General features: G+C 46.0%; 1 protein-coding gene across 1 annotated transcript in view; it reads right to left on the bottom strand.

Annotated features, from left to right (window-relative positions):
- The window catches only part of STK32A (serine/threonine kinase 32A), a 103,776-nt gene extending 85,203 nt beyond the window's left edge, over positions 1–18,573 (bottom strand). Inside the window, exon 1 of the mRNA XM_056860809.1 lies at positions 18,452–18,573. Within this exon, the coding sequence (XP_056716787.1) occupies positions 18,452–18,503 (52 nt within the window). The 5' untranslated portion in view covers positions 18,504–18,573. The remainder of the gene's footprint in view (positions 1–18,451) is intronic.
- Between the last annotated feature and the right edge of the window lie 1,581 nt (positions 18,574–20,154).

The following is a 20,154-nucleotide window of genomic DNA, read 5'->3' as shown; positions in this document are numbered from 1 at the left end:
GAGAGAATGGATATAGCCCAGCATGCTCACCAACATGAAAGCTTTCTAGTGTTTTGCGGAGGAGGGAGAAGGGAAACTCCCTCTTACAGTGTGATGTGGTACAGCCCAGACCCCAAGGTTACCACTATTGTGAGAGCTGAGACTTAGTTCCAAGGAAAAACAGGTTAGGCTGTTCAAAAAGGTACATTGTTTACTCCCCGAGAAGGTCCTTTTCGCTCTGAAGTAGAAGGTCATCTTGGAGCTTTGGGTGTTTCTCGTCCCATTGCTTGGAGAGGCAGGACTAAAAATTTTTTTAAAAACCACTTCCTGTCTCTGGGCAAGAAACGCCCATACTTCCAGTTATTCTACTAAGAGCTCACGAGAGACAGGTAAAAACAAGTAAAAACAACACAACAGCTAACCACATAGTAACTGTATAAACCTTATAACAAGAATGTATTAATAACTTGAATTTAATAAAATTTTGTAAATAAGAGCATGTGAGTAGTGTATAATTTATCAGCTTGTCCCTCTGGCTGAGGAACGTATGCAGCCACCCTTGGAAGATGAGTTACATCTCCGGGTGGGCAAGATGACCTTCTACTTCAGAGTGGAAAGGACCTTCTCGGTGAGTAAACAATGTACCTTTCCAGCTCTGAACGAAGGTCATCTTGGAGCTTTGGAATGTTCAAGAGCTATTGTTTTGGGTGGGAATCTGTTACTCATCTTCCACCACATGCTGCAAAATGCATCTGCCGAAAATGGCTTCTGCAGAGGCTATGGTATTGATGCAGTAATGCCTAATGAATGTGGATGGATTGGACCACGTGGCCGCCCTGCAAATTTCTTCTGTTGACGCTTGTTTGAAAAAGGCTGCCGAAGTGGCAGCGCTTTGTAAGGAATGGGCTGTGATGCCTGAAGGCGCTGGTATGCCACTAGCGGTGTATGCTTCCCTAATGCAGCTGGGGATGGTCGAGCTGATTGTTTGTCGGGACATTGGCATCCCCTTGTTGGGTGCTGCTATGGATATGAACAGGAATTCCGTCTTCCTGATGGTGGCTGTTCTTGAAATGTAAATTCGCAGGGCCCTGCGTAAGTCCAATGTATGCCAGCTTCGTTCCTTAGGGTTGGCTGGGTTGGGGCAGAAGGAAGGAAAGTTAATTTCCTGGGCCTGGTGGAATAGAGACCTAACCTTTGGGTTGAAAGATGGATCAGTCTGGAGGACCACTCTATCTTTATGGAAAATGCATAAGTCCTTATGCATGGAAAGAGCTTTTAGCTCTGAGACACGTCGGGCCGAAGTGATAGCCGTTAGGAAAAGAGTTTTCATTCTGAGGAGACGCAGGGGTACTTCTCTCATCGGCTCAAAGGGTTTCTTGGTCAAGGCCAACAGTACTGTGTTGAGCCTCCAGGTGGGAAAACGGTGTACTACGGGAGTAGTGGATTGGGCCACTCCCTTGACGAAAGCCCTAACCTGTGGGTGTGCAGACAGTGAGATCCCATCTATGGTAGGGCAGATTGACGCAATGGCCACAATCTGTTTTCGAAGAGTGAAGGCCTTTAGATTTTGTCGTACCCCGTCTTGTAAGAACTCCAGGAGTTGTGGTAAGGTTGGGGATGTGGGATTGGCAGACTTACGGTTACACCATCTATAATAGGCCTTCCATGTGTAGTTGTATGTTCTTCTGGTGGAGGGACGTCTAGCCTGTAGAATAGTAGAAGTCACTTCCTGAGACAAACCGAGTTCTAAAAGCCTAGTCCTCTCAATTTCCACGTGGTCAGCTGGAACCATCCTGGATTTGGATGTACTATCGGGCCCTGTCTCAGGAGGTTCGGTGTTATTGGCAGCTGCCATGGTGGGCACATGAACATTTCCATCAGGGCCGGGAACCATGGCCGGCGAGGCCAGTTCGGAGCTATGAGGATGATCTCCGCCCCCTCTGATCATATCTTTCTGATCACCTTCGGAAGTGTAGGCAGAGGTGGAAAACCGTACATGAGGCCCTGAGGCCATGGCAAAATGAAGGCATCCACTTGTTCCGAACTCGGGTGGAAGAACCTGGAAAAGAATCGGTGTACCTGTCGGTTCTGCGCGGATGAAAGAGATTGACGTCTGGAACTCCGAATCGATCTGTTACTGTCTGGAAGATGTGTGGGTCCAGCGTCCACTCCCCTTCCTGGATCGCTTGGTGGCTCAACCAATCTGCCTCGAGATTGTGAATGCCTCGTATGTGCTCCACCCTAAGAGAGAGGTGGTGTTTCTCCACCCATGTTAGGATGATCATGGCCTCCTGGTTTAGTCGTTTGGATCTCGACCCGCCCTGTTTGTTGATATGGGCCTTGGAGGCCACGTTGTCTGTTTGTATGAGAACATGATGATTCCGCAGGATGTGTTGGAACTTCAGGAGGGCCAAGTGAATTTCTCTCAATTCCAGAAGGTTGATATGTAGTTTGGTCTTCGAGGGGGTCCATGTACCCTGGGCAAAGGATCCTGGGGTCGTTGCACCCCATCCCTCTAGGCTGGAATCGGTGAATACCTGTATGGGCATCTCGTGCAAATAAGGTTGTCCTGAGGTCAGATTTGCTGTGTGTGTCCACCAAGCTAGACTGGCCCTGGCTTCCGCATTCAGAGTGATGCGCTTGTCGATCTTGTGAGATATAAGAAGTTGAAAGGGCTGCAGTACGTTTTGAAGCGGTCTGGAGTGGAATCAGACCCAAGGCCCTAAGCCGATGCATGAAATCACTGAGCCAAGGAGTCTCGTGAGAGCCATGAGTCAATGATGTAGAGCCTTGGCCGTTGTTCTAGCTGTGTTGGCCAACTTGATTGCCCTGTCCCGGGGAAGGGATACTCTGTTCTGTGTGGAGTCGATGATGGCTCCCAGATATAATATGTGTTGAGTCGGTTCCAGTGAACTTTTTGTTCTGTTTATCAGGTACCCATGACTCTCGAGGGTCTGAATGACACGGGCAGTGTGTGTCTTGGCCAGCGCGGTGGTAGGGGTGCAGATGAGCAGATCATCGAGGTAAGGGTGCAGTTGGATTCCCTCCCTCCTCAACGACACCACTAGGGTGACTAGGATTTTGGAAAATACACACGGGGCAGAGGCAAGTCCAAAGTGTAAGGCCCTGAACTGCACGTGGAGATCCATGTAGTTGAATCGAAGGAACCGCCTGTTGTTGGTGTAGATGGGGACGTGTAGATATGCCTCTGTGAGGTCTATCGACGTCATGTGTGTGCCTGGTCTTAGAGCCTCTATGATGGATCTGAGGGTCTCCATACGGAACCTTTTCTTCTGGACGAAACGATTCACCAACTTTAGATCTAGAATCGCTCGCCAATCCCCGTTCTTCTTTGGGACAGTGAAGAATTCGGAGTAGACTCCGGTGTATCGTTCCGGTGTATTGTTCCAGGCACTTCTTCTATGGCCCCTATTTCGAGATGTGAGATGGCATCCACAGTTCTCTTGTGCTTGACTGTGCTTCGGTATAGAGGGGAGGGTAGAAACCGGTTTGGTGGTTTTGACTGAAATTTTGAATAACCTAGTTGGATTGATTGTAGAACCCAGGCATCTGCCTGAGATCTGATCCATTGTGGGAGGAACCGTTGGAGCCTTCCCCACACTATGATGATTTTGGCGTCACTGTTTGTTCCCTCTGGGAAACTTGTCGAACTTATCCCCTTTAAAGGGCTGAGATTGTGGGGGACGGCCAAATCTGTTGTACCTACGAAAGGAACCTCGCTGTGATGGCCAGGATGGCCACCTCTGATCCTGCCTAAACCTAGACAGGGTGTGGGAGGAACGAAAGGTTTGGGGATATTAGTTATGTCGGAATTCCTTCCTCTGGTTCTTGAGCATGTACTTGTTCTTATCTTTGGTATCAGTCAACATCTTATCCAATCTATCCCCAAAGAGCTTCCCTCCCTTAAATGGGTGGGCGAGCAGTATGGCCTTGGATCTATAGTCCACCTGCCATGGCCTTAGCCATAGGGCTCTACGTATGGCTGTGTTGGAGGCTACTGCTCTGGAAGCAAATAACAGAGCATCAAGGGATGCATCGGCCATAAAAGAAGAGGCCTGTAAGATAGTCCTTCAGCTACCCTCTTGTCTGCTGTTGGGAGAAGTTTTATAAGTTTTTTGGTCCATGCGTTAGTGGCTCTGGCAATGAGAGCAGTGGTTGTATTGGCCTGGATAGCCAGGGAAGAGGCTTCATGTACTTTTCTTGATAAAAAGTCCATTTTCCTGTCTAGCATGTCCTTAATGAATCCTCCCCCATCTTCGGTGAAGAAATCGGAGGACTGGAGAGCAATGATGTCCACCACGGGTAGCTCTAGCATGTTCATAGCATAAGGCACCATGTCATATAGCTTTTTTGCAGCACCTGAGAACTGTTTGTTGTGTAGGGGCTTGTCCCACTCAGATCTTATTAAATTCTCAAAGTGCTCTGGTAGGGGGACCTTAAGTACATGGGCATCGCCCTGAGGGAAATAGTCCTTGGAGCCCTTGCGCTTTAACTTTGGTTTGGGCTCCTCTGCAACCTCTGGTTCACTTAAAAGGTCCAAGGCAAACAGGGCCTTGGCCAGAAATGACTGATAATCATCCTTATTAAACAGCCTAGGCTGTTGTTCCTGCACAATAGGTAGTTCTTCATCAGAAACGAACTCTCCCTCCTCTAATTCGTCAGTCACGGATGTCCAGCTGACTGAAGAGGTATCATCCCCGATGGTCAAGTCAGTCCTATTGGACTGTGATTTTAAAGCAGCCTTGGTTAGCCATTGCCTAGTGGCATGAATGCAGCTTGGTTCCTCCTGCAGAGACTCAGACAAGGTGGAGGACTGGGAAGCTGAATCAGTGTTATGGGCCCCCCCAGTGGTGCTCCCTCCTGGCCTTTGGGCTGTCAATATCAGGGCTTGCAGATTCTGAAAATGGGTTTCAAAGGTGTGCTCAATTAAGGCATTCACTCTTTCCTCAGTTAATGTGTGTTGGACTGGGGCCCCACTCCCAGTCGAGGGTGGAGGTACTTTTCCCTTAGAAGTCTTGTGTGTTCGTTTGCTAGACCGATGTGCAGAGGAACCGGCATCGAGGCAGCACTCTGTTTATTATGGCGTTTGCGCGTCTTTTTCCTGCTCTTTTTTGCCGCGCCATTTGCCGCGCCGTCTTTTTCGGATTTGGGGAAACGGGACGGGCGAGCTTCTCCTAACTCCTTCTCCGAAGGTCTGTTGGAGCGGCTAGCAGAAGGGGCCAATTGTGCTTGCCTGTGGTAGGTAGCGTCGTGGTCCGTATCGGAAAGAAGTTCTTCTGAAAGAACAACGGGGGCGGCCATCTTGGCTCGTCTCCCTCTCTCACTATCGCTCTCAGCCTGAGGCAAGTCGGCAGAGCCGCTGCTAATCGGCCAGCGAAAGGTCCAACACGGACACGAACAGAGACGGTGGGAGGGAGGGGGGGAACGAAATGAAAGAGACAGAAGGCAAAGCTAGACTATCTTCTACCTTGGTAAGATTCCAGCTAAGGCTGGATCGTCCTCTCTCCAGCAAGGCAGGAGAGTAACTGGAAGTATGGGCGTTTCTCGCCCAGAGATAGGAAGTCGTTTTAAAAAAAAATTTAGTCCTGCCTCTCCAAGCAATGGGACGAGAAACATCCAAAGCTCCAAGATGACCTTCCTTCAGAACGGGAAAGAGCTGATTGAAGATTTCCAGAAGCATCGCACATACTGTGTTTCTTCGGGCAGAATGAAACATGTAGACTTGAAGTTAATTTTTGGTAACTCATAAAGATGATATTTTATCTGTTCCTCAGTTATAGTCATTCAGGTCCATTAAATCCCATGAAGTCCAGACTAACTAGCATTCTGTAGGTGTAAATTAACAGTAGAACATATGGAATATTGTGTCAGACAATGGAATAATCTTGTAACTCCTGATTCCAATAACATGGGGCCTGAGATCATATTGTAAGATATGCTTTTGCTTGAGTTATTAATTTTAACCTTTCTGTAAATCAGCAGCTGTGCCATCTTTGAGTAAATACCATGGAAAAATAACGCCATCATTGTTTTTTCCCCCACTTGCAGGCAGTTGAAGCCCTTGAGACACCCATTTAAAAGAAAGCAATTATCTTTTTAAATAGTTATGGCATTGCATAATTCCAGAAAGTGTTCTAGATGAATAATGAGATTGGAAATTGGAAGGAAGCTGGATTACAAAAAAAAGATTTGATTCCTTTTTCCTAGAATCCATAGGCATATATATGATTTAACTGCCTTAAATTTATGGGATGCTTTTATAAAATAGTACACATTTCAATATTACAATTAATACTATATTACAATTTTATCCCCCAGAAAGTTTGGCACCCAAGTGATAACAGCCTGAGCAAAACTGTTCACCAACCGAAAAGCAAAAAACAACAACAGAAAACAGTGAGACAACAGCTCTTCAATACCTTTAATAATTGGGAGTACCTGCTTTCACTACAGTGCAATTTAGGGCCATTTATTATTTTGTATTGATTCACAGGTATCACAAAGGTTATCAAGCAGCATTTAAGAATTAAGCATATACATTGAAGGAATAACCAGGGGCGATTCAGCTGAGTTATTCAGCAGGCCTGTTACGTAGTGCACGTGACTGGCATACCAGCAATCTTCAGGTTTAAGGCTTCAATTTGTCTATGCCCAGGCCCAAACTCCTATCCTCAGGAAATCTAGGAGTGACAGGAAAATATGGTATGGGGGAGAGAATGGCACCCTCAAAACAATGCTCTAGGAATTTCCCCTCCTAGTCTCTATGATAATCTACAGCACTGCCCACAGCATCTTTCCTTAAAGGATGGCACGGCACCATGGAGAGGTGGTGGTAGGAAGGGGGTGTTTGGTGCTTTATGCAAGGACACTTGTCCCCATTCGCCAGCACCATCAAGCCAGCCAACCCAGGACCAGGAAGAGGCTCTGATGATCGCCAGGAGGAAATGAGGCAGACAGTCCCCGGGGGCAGTCGCCTCTCACCTATAGTCATGGAGACTGTGGTAGTTTGGCTTCAGAGCAGTGAGGGGAGTATTGCTGTGGGAGATGGGCACAGCTCGTTTGCCTCTCCTCCACCCTGTCCCCACTGCTCATCCCTCCTCTCAAGCAACCGTGCCCAAGTGCCAACTACTGTCATTTCTGAAGATTGTGGTGGTGGGAAGTGTTCTGTGACTTCAAGAAGAGAGCAAGTGACCCTGTGTTATCCATTTGGCTCAAAGGCAGGCATGTCCCCAAAGGACAGTCAGACCCAGGGGGAGGACCCAAAGGGAGAGAAAGCAAGGCTCTCCGGGGTAGAGAGATGTCCATTTTCCTTTCTTCTTGCATGTGTCTATCTATTCGGAATGGAACTGAATTTGAATTCTGGACTCCCAGTTACTAGTCAGGAGCTCTAACCACTAGCTTTCACTCACTCATGTTATACGCATCCTGTGCTCTAGGGCTACAGCCTGGCAATGAAAAACAGGCCTTCACCTTGCCTACAATTAAGGCTTCAGAAGCAATATGCTTTCTGAAATGGGACATAATGGAATGTAGAAACGGAGCTACAATCAGGGAGGTTCTGGGTTCAAATCTTGCTGCAGCCATAAACTCCCTAGAATACATGTACTGTAAGGTGAGCAGGAAGTGATGTAAGACAGGGAATTTAAACTTGAATATTAAAAGGAGGAAGTAACCTCATAGGAAGGGAAGGGGTTTGGGGCCTATACTTTCACCCAGAAGTGATACCATGATGTACCATCACTTGACCTTTAACTTGGAAGTGACATCATAGGACATAACATCACAAATGGGTTCCGCATCCTTGCTGAGCTCTAGGGCTGTCGATTCGGTTCGTCCCGAACCGAAAAACAGCCGAATTTCCCCTGATTTGGCGGTTTATAGTTCGGAAGGAACTGAACTCAAAAAAGGCGGGAAAACGGGGAGCCGAATTCAGTGAATTCGTGGTGTTCAGTGAATAAATTTGGCAAATTCGGGGTTCGGCGCAGCAGCATAACCGTCAGTTAGTAAGCAGCATTCTCCTGCAGCCAATCGGAGGCCAAGCTGGGTCTTCTTCTGGCCAATCAGTTTGAGCGACTGAGTGCATGAGCCCAGCTGCTGCGCGGCCCGGGAAAAGAAAGAGTATCTGTTTGTGTGTGAGAGAGAAATCCCTGTGGGGGGGTGCTTGTGCACATTCGCTCCTTTTTGTGGCTGCAGGGGGCGCATTTTTTGGGGTACCCAAACTTTCAGCGGAGCTTCAAAGGACCTTTCTTGCGAGACCCCCCAAGTTTTGTAAACATTGGGTCAGGGGGTCCCGAAATATGGGGCCAGAAAGGGGTCCTCCCATTAATGTGCATTTTTATTCCATTTAAAGCACACATTTGCTCCTTTCCGTGGCTGCAGGGGGCGCATTTTTGGGGGTAGAGAACCCAAACTTTCAGCGGAGCTTCAAAGGACCCTTCTTGTGTGACCCCCCAAGTTTTGTAAACATTGGGTCAGGGGGTCCCAAGATATGGGGTCCCCCCTTTCCCTATTGGGATGAATGGGATCAGCCAATCCTGTGTGCATCTCGAGAGCAGCAAATCCAAGGCAAAACCTCCCGTGCTTAAATGGAATTATATTGGATTATCCAGTCCTCCCAGTCCCTCCTGATGGAACAGAAGACATCCACAGTAAGACCCCTTTTGGAGCTTTAATCTATAATTTTTCTCCTCTGTGTGTATGTGGTGGGGGGAAGCAGAGTCTGTGTGTGTGTGGGGAGGGAGCAGTTTCTGTGGGTGGGGGGGAAGCCAAAGGGGGCTTTCGCCTGTTCTGGCTGGGGTGTGTGTGCCCCCTCGAGTTTCTCTCTCCCTGGTTTGAGGGGGGGCTTCAGTTGTGTGTCCTCAGGTTTTCCCTCATTCATAAGATCGGTTAGGTCTATTTTGATGCTTGCTCAAAAATTGTTTTCAAATTGTGACTTAAAGAATGCATTTTCCTGGTCCCGAGTCCGATGCAAAAGGGGAAATTCCACCCCTCCTACTCCTGATGCTTAGCTAGCATGCCTCTGTCCCTTTCCATGGTTTGCAAACTCCCAGGCGTCAGGTGTTGCTTTGCATGGTTGCAAAGGTGTTGCTTTGCAAGGTTGTGTTGCTTTGCATGGTTTGCAAACTTCTTCTGTCCCTTTCCATGGTTTGCAAACTCCCAGGCGTCAGGTGTTGCTTTGCATGGTTGCAAACGTGATGGTTTGCATGGTTGTGTTGCTTTGCATGGTTTGCAAACTTCTTCACACCTGCCCCGCCCTTGCTCCCAGCAGCTCAGCTGTTTGTCAGGACTGGGAGCTTTTAGTGGGAGGCAAGCTCTGCTAATTGCAAATGTACATGAAGAAGGGGGGACCCCTTTCGGGGCCCATATCTCAGCCCCCGCTGATCCAATCTTTACAAAACTTGGGGGTTATTGCAAGAAGGGTCCTTTGAAGCTACGCTGAAAGTTTGGGACCTCTACCCCCATAAATGCCCCCCGGAGCCGCAGAAAGGTTGTGATTTTAATGGCTTTATTCGGCCGAATTTTTCCCCGAACTCCGGGCCTCATGCCGAATTGCACGGACCCGAAGTGGGGGAGTTCGGACTTCGGCATTTCCCAAATAAAAACGGGCCGAATTTTGCCGAATCAGAATTTTACTGAATTTTTTTTCAACAGCCCTACTGAGCTCTGCCCTTCCCAAACGCCACCTTCTCAAGGTATAGGGTTGCCAACCTCCAGGTACTAGCTGGAGATCCCATGCTATTACAACTGATCCCCAGCCGACAAGAGATCAGTTCACCTGGAGAAAATGGCCACTTTGGCAATTGGACTCGACAGCATTGAAGTCCCTCCCCTCTCTAAACCCCGCCCTCCTCAGGCTCCACCCCAAAAACCTCCCACCTGGAGGTTGGCAACTCTACCCAAAACCAAACAGTGGCATTCATCATAAAAGGACAAGGACTCAGTTGTGGGTGTTGCTCTGATTACAAGCAGTGGCTGGCCTATTCTCAAACAGTTTATACAGGCCCAGCAGTCCTGCAGCTTGCTAGCAGGGAAGTGAGCTGAATCTCTTTTGCTTGTGCTGAGGCCTTCTGGGTTAGCCTTTTAAATATGATAGTACACAACAGAAGCATACTTGGAATAATTGTGGGATTGCTAATCCTTCCTCTGGAAAAGTTGCTTGTATCTCCAGCAGAGCTGGTGCTATATAGCTTGTAAACTTGGAATTCCTCATTTCAAATCTCACCTCACCCACAAACTCACTTGGTGATGTTTGGCAAGGTATTTTCTTAGCCTCATCCCCTTCCCCCACTATCTACAATATGGGCATGGTTACAACGGCCTGCTTTACATAGCTGATGTAAGAATTCTCAAGATTGCGCTCCATTTTATATAAATAAATGTTAAATGGCTTAGAATGAAAAGCCATCATGCTGCCAGAAGGTTTATGGGACTAACTAAAATACATCCACCCCTTGAGTCAACTCGCAGCCAGAACATCACCCTACACCAGGGGTGGGGAACCTTTTTTCCGCCATGGGCCATTTGGATATTTATAACATACAAAATTATCAACTTAGCCGACCAAGCCCCAAGCAGGCAGCTGCCCCAGATGACCCTCCCCTGCACGGGCAAGCAGGCAGGCATCCAACCAGTGGCGCACTCGCCCACCTGGTGGCACAGGATAATCTGTTGCACAAGCCGGGCATAGCCGTCCAGCTGCATGCCGGAGTTGCTCCTGCTCTGCATGGCTGGGGCTGGATTCTACAGCTGGCTCCTGCTACTTCTGCCTGCAGAGATGAAATGAGGACACACTGGCTAAGAACTCACCACCACCACCCCCGCGCATTCTGGTCCTGCCACCTTTAACCCCCTCCACTGTCGCCACTTCCACCCCCAGCCCTCTTGTAGTACAGAGAGAAACGTATTCTCCATGGCCCGGGCGGGAAAGGGTTAACACAGTTTCTTGGGTGGTCCTAGCAGCTCCATAGCTAACGACTCATCTGCAAGGGGGAAAAAAGGTTCCTTTTCTGGGCAAGATAAACTCACACCCGCCTTGAATAGAGGCTATTCCTGTCCGCGGGAGGGGGCGGATCACCAGTCTTTGATCCTTCTGAGCTAGAGATCTGCCAGGACCCATGAAGGGCCAGACCAAATGATTTCGCAGGCCTTAAACTGCCCCCGGGCCTGATGTTCCCCACCCATGCCCTACACCATCTGCACATGGGTAGTGAAGCACGGCAGACAGCAGGCCAACAATCTACAACAATTCGGTGGGTCAAGACAACCCCCAATTCTAGCACTTCTGGCTTTGCTGCACCTCCACTCACACTGTCTCATGTGCTACTTTCATTGCCTACTCTTCCTGTCTTATGTGCCTGTCTACTTTTGCCCAGATCTAAAAACCACACAATGGACCCTCCATAAACAACTATAACTCAGGCTTCAGACCTGCTCACAATATCAAGCAGGCTCCTGACAAGATGGAGAACCTACAAACTTTCTAGAGATGTTCGGTATTGCACATAACTGGACTTTAATACCCTCTGGGAATTAGGTAAATCCCTCTGCAAATGTATCTTCACACTGATTATTGTTGGGTTCAATCAGTGGGAAAACAAAAACATTTAAAACAGTGAAAAGGTCTTGACTTGTCAATAGTGAGATAAATTACTCTTGGCAAGTAATTAGAAATGTCACTATAAATTGCCTTTTCGTAATTAACCAGGCCAGAAACTTATAGGCTGATGAGCAGCACAATTATATTAATAATCAGGGTAATCCCAAGTACCGTGGCCTGTGGAAATTAGCAGCACTCATGAAATATAGTGCCACTATTTACCACAGGTAACAAGCACCTTCTAATGAATTTGGTCCTGTGGGCTTGACAATTTTACTGATACCTTATATCAGCAATGCTGAATGACTAGATGTTCCCACTGCTCTGAGGGATGGCAACCATAGGATGACATTTTAACACTGAAGTGATCATGTAATCCAAGATAATACTGTTGGTGCCCGGATGGCCCCAGCTACCTGGTATGCCATAAAGGCGTATAGAACCAAGATTGACACTAAAGCAGGGAACTGCTGCACAAGGGTGAACCACACTTCCAGGGGACCCTGGAATCCATCTTTGTGTCTGTGTAAAGCCTTGGAGTTAGCAGGCAGGAGTGGGTTACTATGCATTTCTCCAGATCGAGGGCATGAAAGGTAGACAGTAAGCAAAGCCTCCCTCGCACACTAAATGAAACACTCCTAGCAGACACCTGAACGATAAGGAGAATTTCTAATCCCATCAGAAATCAGGGCTATTTTGGAAAAGGTCTGGCTAGTCCCTTCCATATATGATGCCCCTCAAGCCAAACATTCAGAGGAGGCTTTGACTTCCTGGCTCCTCTGGGATATATCAGAAGCCAGAAGATATCTTGAGTAGCATCAGTGGAATGGTAGGAGGGCTCTAGCGGATTATGCCCTCCTGGCATCATCTATGACCTCTGGGAAGAGACACTGAAACAAGGTAACTGCAGTCTGCTGAGAAGACAAAGATGAAGGGGAGGGATTTGGGGAGGGGCTGTGGCTCAGTGGTAGAGCATCTGCTTGGCATGCAGAAGGTCCCAAGTTCAATCCCCGGCAACTCCAGTTAAAAGGACAGGGCAAGTAGGTGATGTGAAAGACCTCAGCCTGAGACCCTGGACAGCCATTGCCGGTCTGAGTGGACAATACTGACTTTGATGGACCAAGGGTCTGATTCAGTATAAGGCAGCTTCATGTGTTCATGAAATGACAAGGAAGTTATGGAAGATGGTGCCCTTTTGGTTCTTCCTACCCATGATCAGCCATGAATCTGACTCGTTGGCCTTGGTTAGCTCTTTCTCTCATTAATGGAAGGAGAAAATGGGATAATTCCTACATCCTTTCGAGGACGGGTGGGATTTAAATATGGCATTGTTATTTCTTAAATTTGTTTTTAAAAAATCTTTTCCCAAAAAACCCAGGGTGACATATATTTGGTATGGGTGGAAGGAAAACCTCATTGTATCCTTATTGTAATCCTGTGGAATAGGTGATATTGAGAGACAGTGACTGGCCCAAGAACACACCATGAGCCTTGTGGCTGAGTAGGGATCTGAGCCCAGGTATCCAGTCCAACTTCCACCCTCTGCCATGCCCCCCCACAGATGACTACTGACCTCCTCCAAGCACAGAGACAAGCAGCATACCTGCAAAGTTGCTTGTAATCATTTATTTGAAACAAAGTTTATTTTTGTAGATTTGAGCAGGCAGAGAAAGCAAAACGGAATTCATTAGCTTCTAAGCTCTGCTAGGAATGCATTCCTTTGTTAGTTTCCATCTCCATTTCAGGTCTCCCCTCAATATACCGACCTAAACGACATGAATAATGAATCCATCGATAACTGCAGCCTGGGCATCAGCGTTGACATAAGTGATAAATGTATGCTGATAATGACTTGCCTTGCCAAGATGTTGAAAGAAGACAGGGCACTTGTGAATTCAACGGTAAATCTAAATTTAAAACATTTTACTAGGATATTAATTTTTGCTTGAGTCCGACATAGTATGTGCTTGTTACATTAACAGCAAAAGAAGAAACACAGGTAGTCGGGGTTTGGATTTTTGTTTTGTTGAAATGCTAATTTTACTGACAAAGCTTTAAAAAAAAATCAATGCCCCACTTTCTGTGTTCCCGTTTTCCCAGCTATACATTACACAGCCATTATTATCTAAAATAAAGCCATATTTGGAAAACACCTTGTGGCTTCTAGACAACAGGAGTAAGAGACTCACAAAGTGTTACCAGAATTTTTTTCAGCCACATAAAATACTACTGAATATTGTAAAGTATGGATTTGGCACCTGCCGAGCAGGTGCCAAAGGTGCATTGGCAGAGTTTGTGTCATTTCTGGACAGGAGGTCACTCGGCCAATGGCACAGATGCTCCAACCTGCTTCTTTCTAATGCTGTGCTGCTCAATGGATCACTGGCCAAAAAAAAAAAGAGCACATCACAGCTACATATGTAACAGTGTTTTCTAGGTTGTCATGCTTGTGGTATATTATTATCCAGGATCAATGTCTCTCACTTGAAAGATGTCAGACACAGCAACAACCTGATCCTACAACTACTCATAAGCTAAAACCCATCTGTCTATGAAGAATTGTAGGGAGGGTGAAAGAATGAATGTCTCTGGCCATCTTAAGATTGCCCAGGGATTTCTGGATACAAGTCTGGAACCACACTGGGCAATGCTCCATGGCAATTTAACATGAACACACACATGAAGCTGCCTTATACTGAATCAGACCCTTGGTTTGTCAAAGTCAGTATTGTCTACTCAGGCCAGCAGCGGCTCCCTGGGGTCTCAGGCAGAGGTCTTTCACATCACTTACTTGCCTAGTCCCTTAAAGTGGAGAGGCCGGGGATTGAACCTGGGACCTTCTGAATGCCAAGCAGATGATCTACCACTGAGCCACAGCAGGTGTCAAGATTCTAACAGCCTGATATCAGTGTAGATGCAGAATAACGACAAGGTTGGTTGGAGGGATCATGACAGGAACAGGAAGACAAGAAAGGGCACGGAAAGATGAGACAAGATCTTTAGGAACAAACTACAGGGCAAGGAGTGCTTGCTTGCTGAACAACCTGTAGGATGGAGAAGAAACCAAGAGGATTGGTGGTGACACACCTATGGTGTATGCACCACTCAATATGGAGTTGCTCTGCACATCTTCCAGAATAAAGCATCCACGATCAAGCTGTCTTTTCTACTGATCAAGAAACAAATGCTCAAAGGCATCATAAAAGCACTGTTTAGTACAAAGGCTGGTAGAAAGGCTTTGTTTTATGATTCCTTGAAGTATGCTAAAATCAACCACATGTCAGATAAAGAGCTAGCCCTTTTCAAGGGATAAGATTAATGGTGCCCTGGTAGAAGATTAATCTTGAATACCATTGCCATACAGGTCACATATTACAAGAGGCACGAAGTAGTTGCTTATATGTGAATTATTGTAAAAGAATATCCCTTCTATCCAGAAGATCACTGACTCAGCAAACATTATGGATTTCCCTCATTTGTATCATTTCCCCTACCACATAACAGATTCTTCTTAAAATGCCACCTGTCCTAATATTTAACATTTTAATTTTGGTATTACTACCTCTGATGCTGAGAGTGAAATATTGCAGATTTTTTTCAAAGCTCCAGTTCAGAAAGATGGAGCTAAATGCCCAAAGCTTATCCAAGACCAGTAAACGTATCAGCAGATATTTTATCCAGGGACTGCCGCTCTGCAAAAGGTGCTAGGAAGTCTCAAAGCAGAAGACTGAGGAGTAGGGGCCAAAGCCCCCCTCCCCTCACTTTTTGTGGGGGGGGGGGCTTTCTACTTTGAAAAACAACAATACTAGACTATATCAATATAATGTTATAGCAATATGTGTATGTCGTACCAATATTTCAAGTCTCTAGCTCCTTCCCTATGCAGATGTAAGAAGAAAGGCATATCTCCCCAATGGAAAGGTCCAGAGATTTAAAAAACAAACAAACTAGCTATTCAGAGAACCTGGTACACATACTGGTATTATAATACAACGATAGAACAATATTGTAGCACTGATTTTTTTTTTTAAAGAATAAGACCAACCCTGATAAAACCTTATTTCCTGCTCCATGATGGAACTTGCTGATGGAGAGAAGGCAGAGAGTGATCCCTGCATGGCAAAGCCGTTGCAAATGCAGATTGCCAGGGGCTGGTATTGCAGCTACTTGCTCATTAGAGATCAGGTGATACAAGAAACCAGTCCTGGCCCTATAAAGCTCTGTCCTCTTCAATCAGAGCAGCTTCTTGCTCAGGCACAGATCAAACAGCTTATGGACTCTCTATCCTTGCTTGACCTCCTGCTGAACCATCTTCTTATCTCCAGGCACTAATGGCTAGAGGTAGACAACGTTTGTCTTTTTCAGACAACTGAAGGCAGTTTGAAAGAGGGATTGCTGCTCATGGTGTGCATTCATCCTTCGGTTTTTTTAACTATTATTGCAAGCCACCTTGAACCATGAGGACAGGTGGGGTATAAATGTGTTAATAAATAAATTATAACCCTACTTTTAGCACTGGAAAACAGGCTTTGCGGGGGGGGGGGGGTTAACACTGTTTCAAAAACCTACTCAACTCTTTGACCAAAGGTGACAACGGGACAAAAGAAATATGATTTTAAACCACAAAATACGGTCAGTCTTCAGCTCATATTTTATCCATATTTCAGGATGAGTAATCTTCTCAACAACCCTGATCTATAACGTTTATGCTGACAAACCCTATTAATCTATGATAATATATATGACAGAGGCAGAAAGATTGACAAAGATTACATAGTTTCCCTTATAAATATCCCATTTTGAGGAGGCAGAATTAAAACCAGCTACTAATACTGCTGAGGCAACACCAGGGATTGTTTATGACAGATGTCAATACAAAGTGCTTGTGCATGCAAGACTGTAATTTGTAGTCTCCAGGAAAGTTTCAGGGTGGCATTTTCACATCATATTTTTCAATTACTTTAATGCACACACATACCAAAAAAAAAACCCAAACAATAGCAATATTCATTTTGGAACAAGGCCAACAGGCATTCTAGCCAAATGTGACCATTACAGCCTTCCGGAAACTTGCTCAGCATTTGGCCTGGGGTCCAGCAGAACGACAGGCAGTAATGGAAATTACGTCGTTTAGAGGGCATCACCATAAATTTCCTAAGTACACAATGAACCTAATCCTTAAAGAATATGTGTCAGCACCTGCCCGCCTGAAAAACAAACAAACCAGGGTTCATTCTTACTAAGTGTAATGAGGATTAGAGTATTTCAGAATGAAGTTTGGTCCTAGATACAAGGAACATGGAGTGGCAGTTGGCGGCAACGATTATTACAGCATCATAAGAAGGTGGTTTGGGAGAAAAGAATTTGCTGGCCCCAAAAGAAAAACCACAAATCCCTTTTGTCTCCTGGCTGGGGGTGACTGTTAATCTCCCTTGCTCTGCTTCATCATATTTTTCTAACTATCTCAGGCTGTCTGCTTTCAAGGTGTAGCAGAATACAGTCATAGTATTTATCACATATCACAGTTTACAAGGTCCACACAGTTTTCTACAAGCAAGCAACATCAACGTAGGAAATTTGTCAGATGTGAAACAGTTTCCTGCTAGGAAAAAAAATCCCTTTTGAGGATCGAAGATCACAGGGCACTTCCAATTTCACTTTCCGTCATCACAAGATAGCCATAAAATGATCTCGTTGGTCATTTATAAAAATAACAAGAGATATCAGGGCCTAAGCCTTTCCCTTAAAATATGCTGACTATGATTACTATGAGGCAAAACTCCTCTGCACATGCTCTGAGGCTTTTATGGTTATCTTCCAGGGCTGAGCCATTATGCAAAACTGGTTCCGGGGCTAAACTGCGGGAAGCTCTAGCGCACATCCACCCCTGGATTCCATGAAAACCCGTCCTCATGAATTGTCATCGGGTAGGAAGGCCACTTTCTTGATTAGTTCTCCAAGGCAGCGAAGGCACCGAAAGGGAGAATCAGAATCCTCTACATGGGGCTCTGCAGGACAAGAAGCTACCAAAGCGCACGGGAATACTATCTGCTGAGTCAAACTGTACGCAGATCATTGCTGTGACCCTTCAGTCTCACCTCGCCGCATGAGCTGTAAGGAAGGTGGTGCTTAGACCTCTAAGCCAGCACAGTGAGCCTATGACGTGTGGGTTCTCCCCTAAGCAGTCATTATCCACTCCCTTTCAATTAGACTGAGGACAAAAAACTGCAGCGTCAGCTGTGACTTTGTTGTGAAGAGCGGCTAACTCCTAAGCTGCCTCGCTGTTGGCAGGAGGAGGGGCCCTACGGAGCCAGAACTTGTACTGAAAAGGAGCATCACTCAATAGAGACACTTTAAAAGCCTCTTTGCAAAGGTACAACAAATGCTCGGGTCCCCATACATTTGGCACAAGAATAAGGAGAGAGAAAATTCCGCAAACAAACAGAGAGGAATCTAATCTAGTAATGAACATTAAACAAATGAGTCACTTCAATGGAAAAATTTTGGAAAGCCAGGATTAAGCTGGACTGCTACTGCAAGGCACATTGTGGACACCTGGGAAAAGCAGTAGAAGCCCTAGAACGGGGAACTACTGTAGGAATGTACATATGCTGCCATGACAGACATTAAAAAACCTCACTCGGGGCAGAGCCCATCAGATAACAGTGACAGCATAACCATGCCCTCTGTTATCTCTTGCCTCTGTCTTAGAAGGAAACTTTTGTTCTGTGAAGATGAAGGGCCAAGGGGTTATTCTTCAACCGGAACTGCATCACACAGTTTCACAGATAGGCATACATCTCTCTTCTAATTGAGCAAGCTATTCCGAACACAGCTGTGTTCAAATGTTCTTACTTTCTTCGTTCTCATCAAAGGCTGGTGACTTGCTGGAGGTGTTTGCACCCATACTGGTTTTGGCTGGAAACTCTCTTCTGCACTTACATCATTCTGTACGACAAAGCACTAAGGGCAGTGTTAATCTCTGACCGTGGACCCTGAAGAAAGAAAAAATAAAGGAATAAACAGGATCAAGGCTGTGGTCACAAGTAAGAATCTACAGTATGTGAAGATCACGATAATTAATAACAGACTCACACCAGCAACAGCTAGCAATCATCTATTGTCACCATTAAGGCCCTAAACCAGTGGTTCCCAACCTTTTTTTGACCAGGGACCACTAGGACATTTTTGTTCGGTGCAGGGACCCAAGGTTCAAAATAAAAATTCTGAGAATTTGAAAATAAACTTTAATCATAACTGTTAGTTAAACATTAAACTTAGAATATTTGAATATATATTTTTATAATAGAGAACTTTTAATTGAAAATATTAATTTATTATGGGTTTATAACTTTGTTTCATGGACCTTAATTTAGTTCTCACGGACCCCTGGGGGTCCACGGACCCCTGGTTGGGAACCAGTGCCCTAAACAGTCAGGGTCTTTCCCACCTACAGGACTGCCTCTCCCTATATTTCCCACCTAAGAATGCTTTGTTCTCCATCATGCAGTCTGCTGGTGGTGCCCGGCCCACAGGTGACTCGACTGTCCTCAACGAGGGCAAGATTTTTTTCAGTAGTGGTCCCTGCCTGGTGAAACTCAGTGTCTGATGACACCCAGGCCCTGGGGTATCCTTCTGGATTCTGTAGGATCAGGAGGAGGAGGAGGAAGAAAAGTTGGTTTTTATATGCCGACTTTCTCTGCCACTTAAGGGAGAATCAAACCAGCTTACAATCACCTTCCCTTCCCCTCCCCACAACAGGCACCCTGTGAAGAAGGTGGGACTGAGAGGTCTTAATAGAACTGTGACTAGCCCAAGGTCACCCAGCTGGCTTTCTGTGTAGGAGTGGGGAAACAAATCCAGTTCACCAGATTAGCCTCCGCCGCTCATGTGGAGGAGTGGGGAATCAAACCCGGTTCTCCAGATCAGACTCCACCGCTCCAAACCACCGCTCTTAACCACTACACCACGCTGGCTCTAAAATGGAGTCTTTCCACCAGGTGTTCCATTGAGGACAGTCAAGGCTAGTCTTCTACCACCTATTAGCGGTGTCGCCTGTTTTTGACATCAGTCGAGGATGTTGGTTGTTGGGTGTCAATTGATCATGTTTTATTGAGATGCCTGAGTTAGAATACTTTTATTCGGGTTGTACTTTAAGATTATGTAACTATGCCTTATATCTATTGATACTGTTTTTCAATGTTGTGAGCTGCCTTGAGCCCTTTGACCCAGGGGCGGGGTATAAGTCTAAAAGAAGCAAGTAAATAAATAAACAAATCACACATTTGTCACACCTTGACAAAGAAAGGAAAACTGGACAGATCCTTAAGGGATACACAACTGCATACTCAACAGTTTTCCCTTACCCCTATAAACAGACCAGTTGACGACAGCAGTAAAATTACTTCTGCCTCATCACATGCTGCTGCTAATATTTTGGCTTTCCTGGTTTGTTTCAAAACAGCTACTCTCCAGTTGGTACAAGTTTTATCTCATTATGAAAAACCTGGAGACAGCTTGGTACCAACTGTAATAGGTAAAGGGTGCGATACTTTTTA

This window comes from Euleptes europaea, chromosome 1, assembly GCF_029931775.1.
Source record: "Euleptes europaea isolate rEulEur1 chromosome 1, rEulEur1.hap1, whole genome shotgun sequence".
In the NCBI taxonomy this organism is placed as follows: Eukaryota; Metazoa; Chordata; class Lepidosauria; order Squamata; family Sphaerodactylidae; genus Euleptes; species Euleptes europaea.
This window is presented reverse-complemented; position numbering and strand designations above follow the sequence as displayed.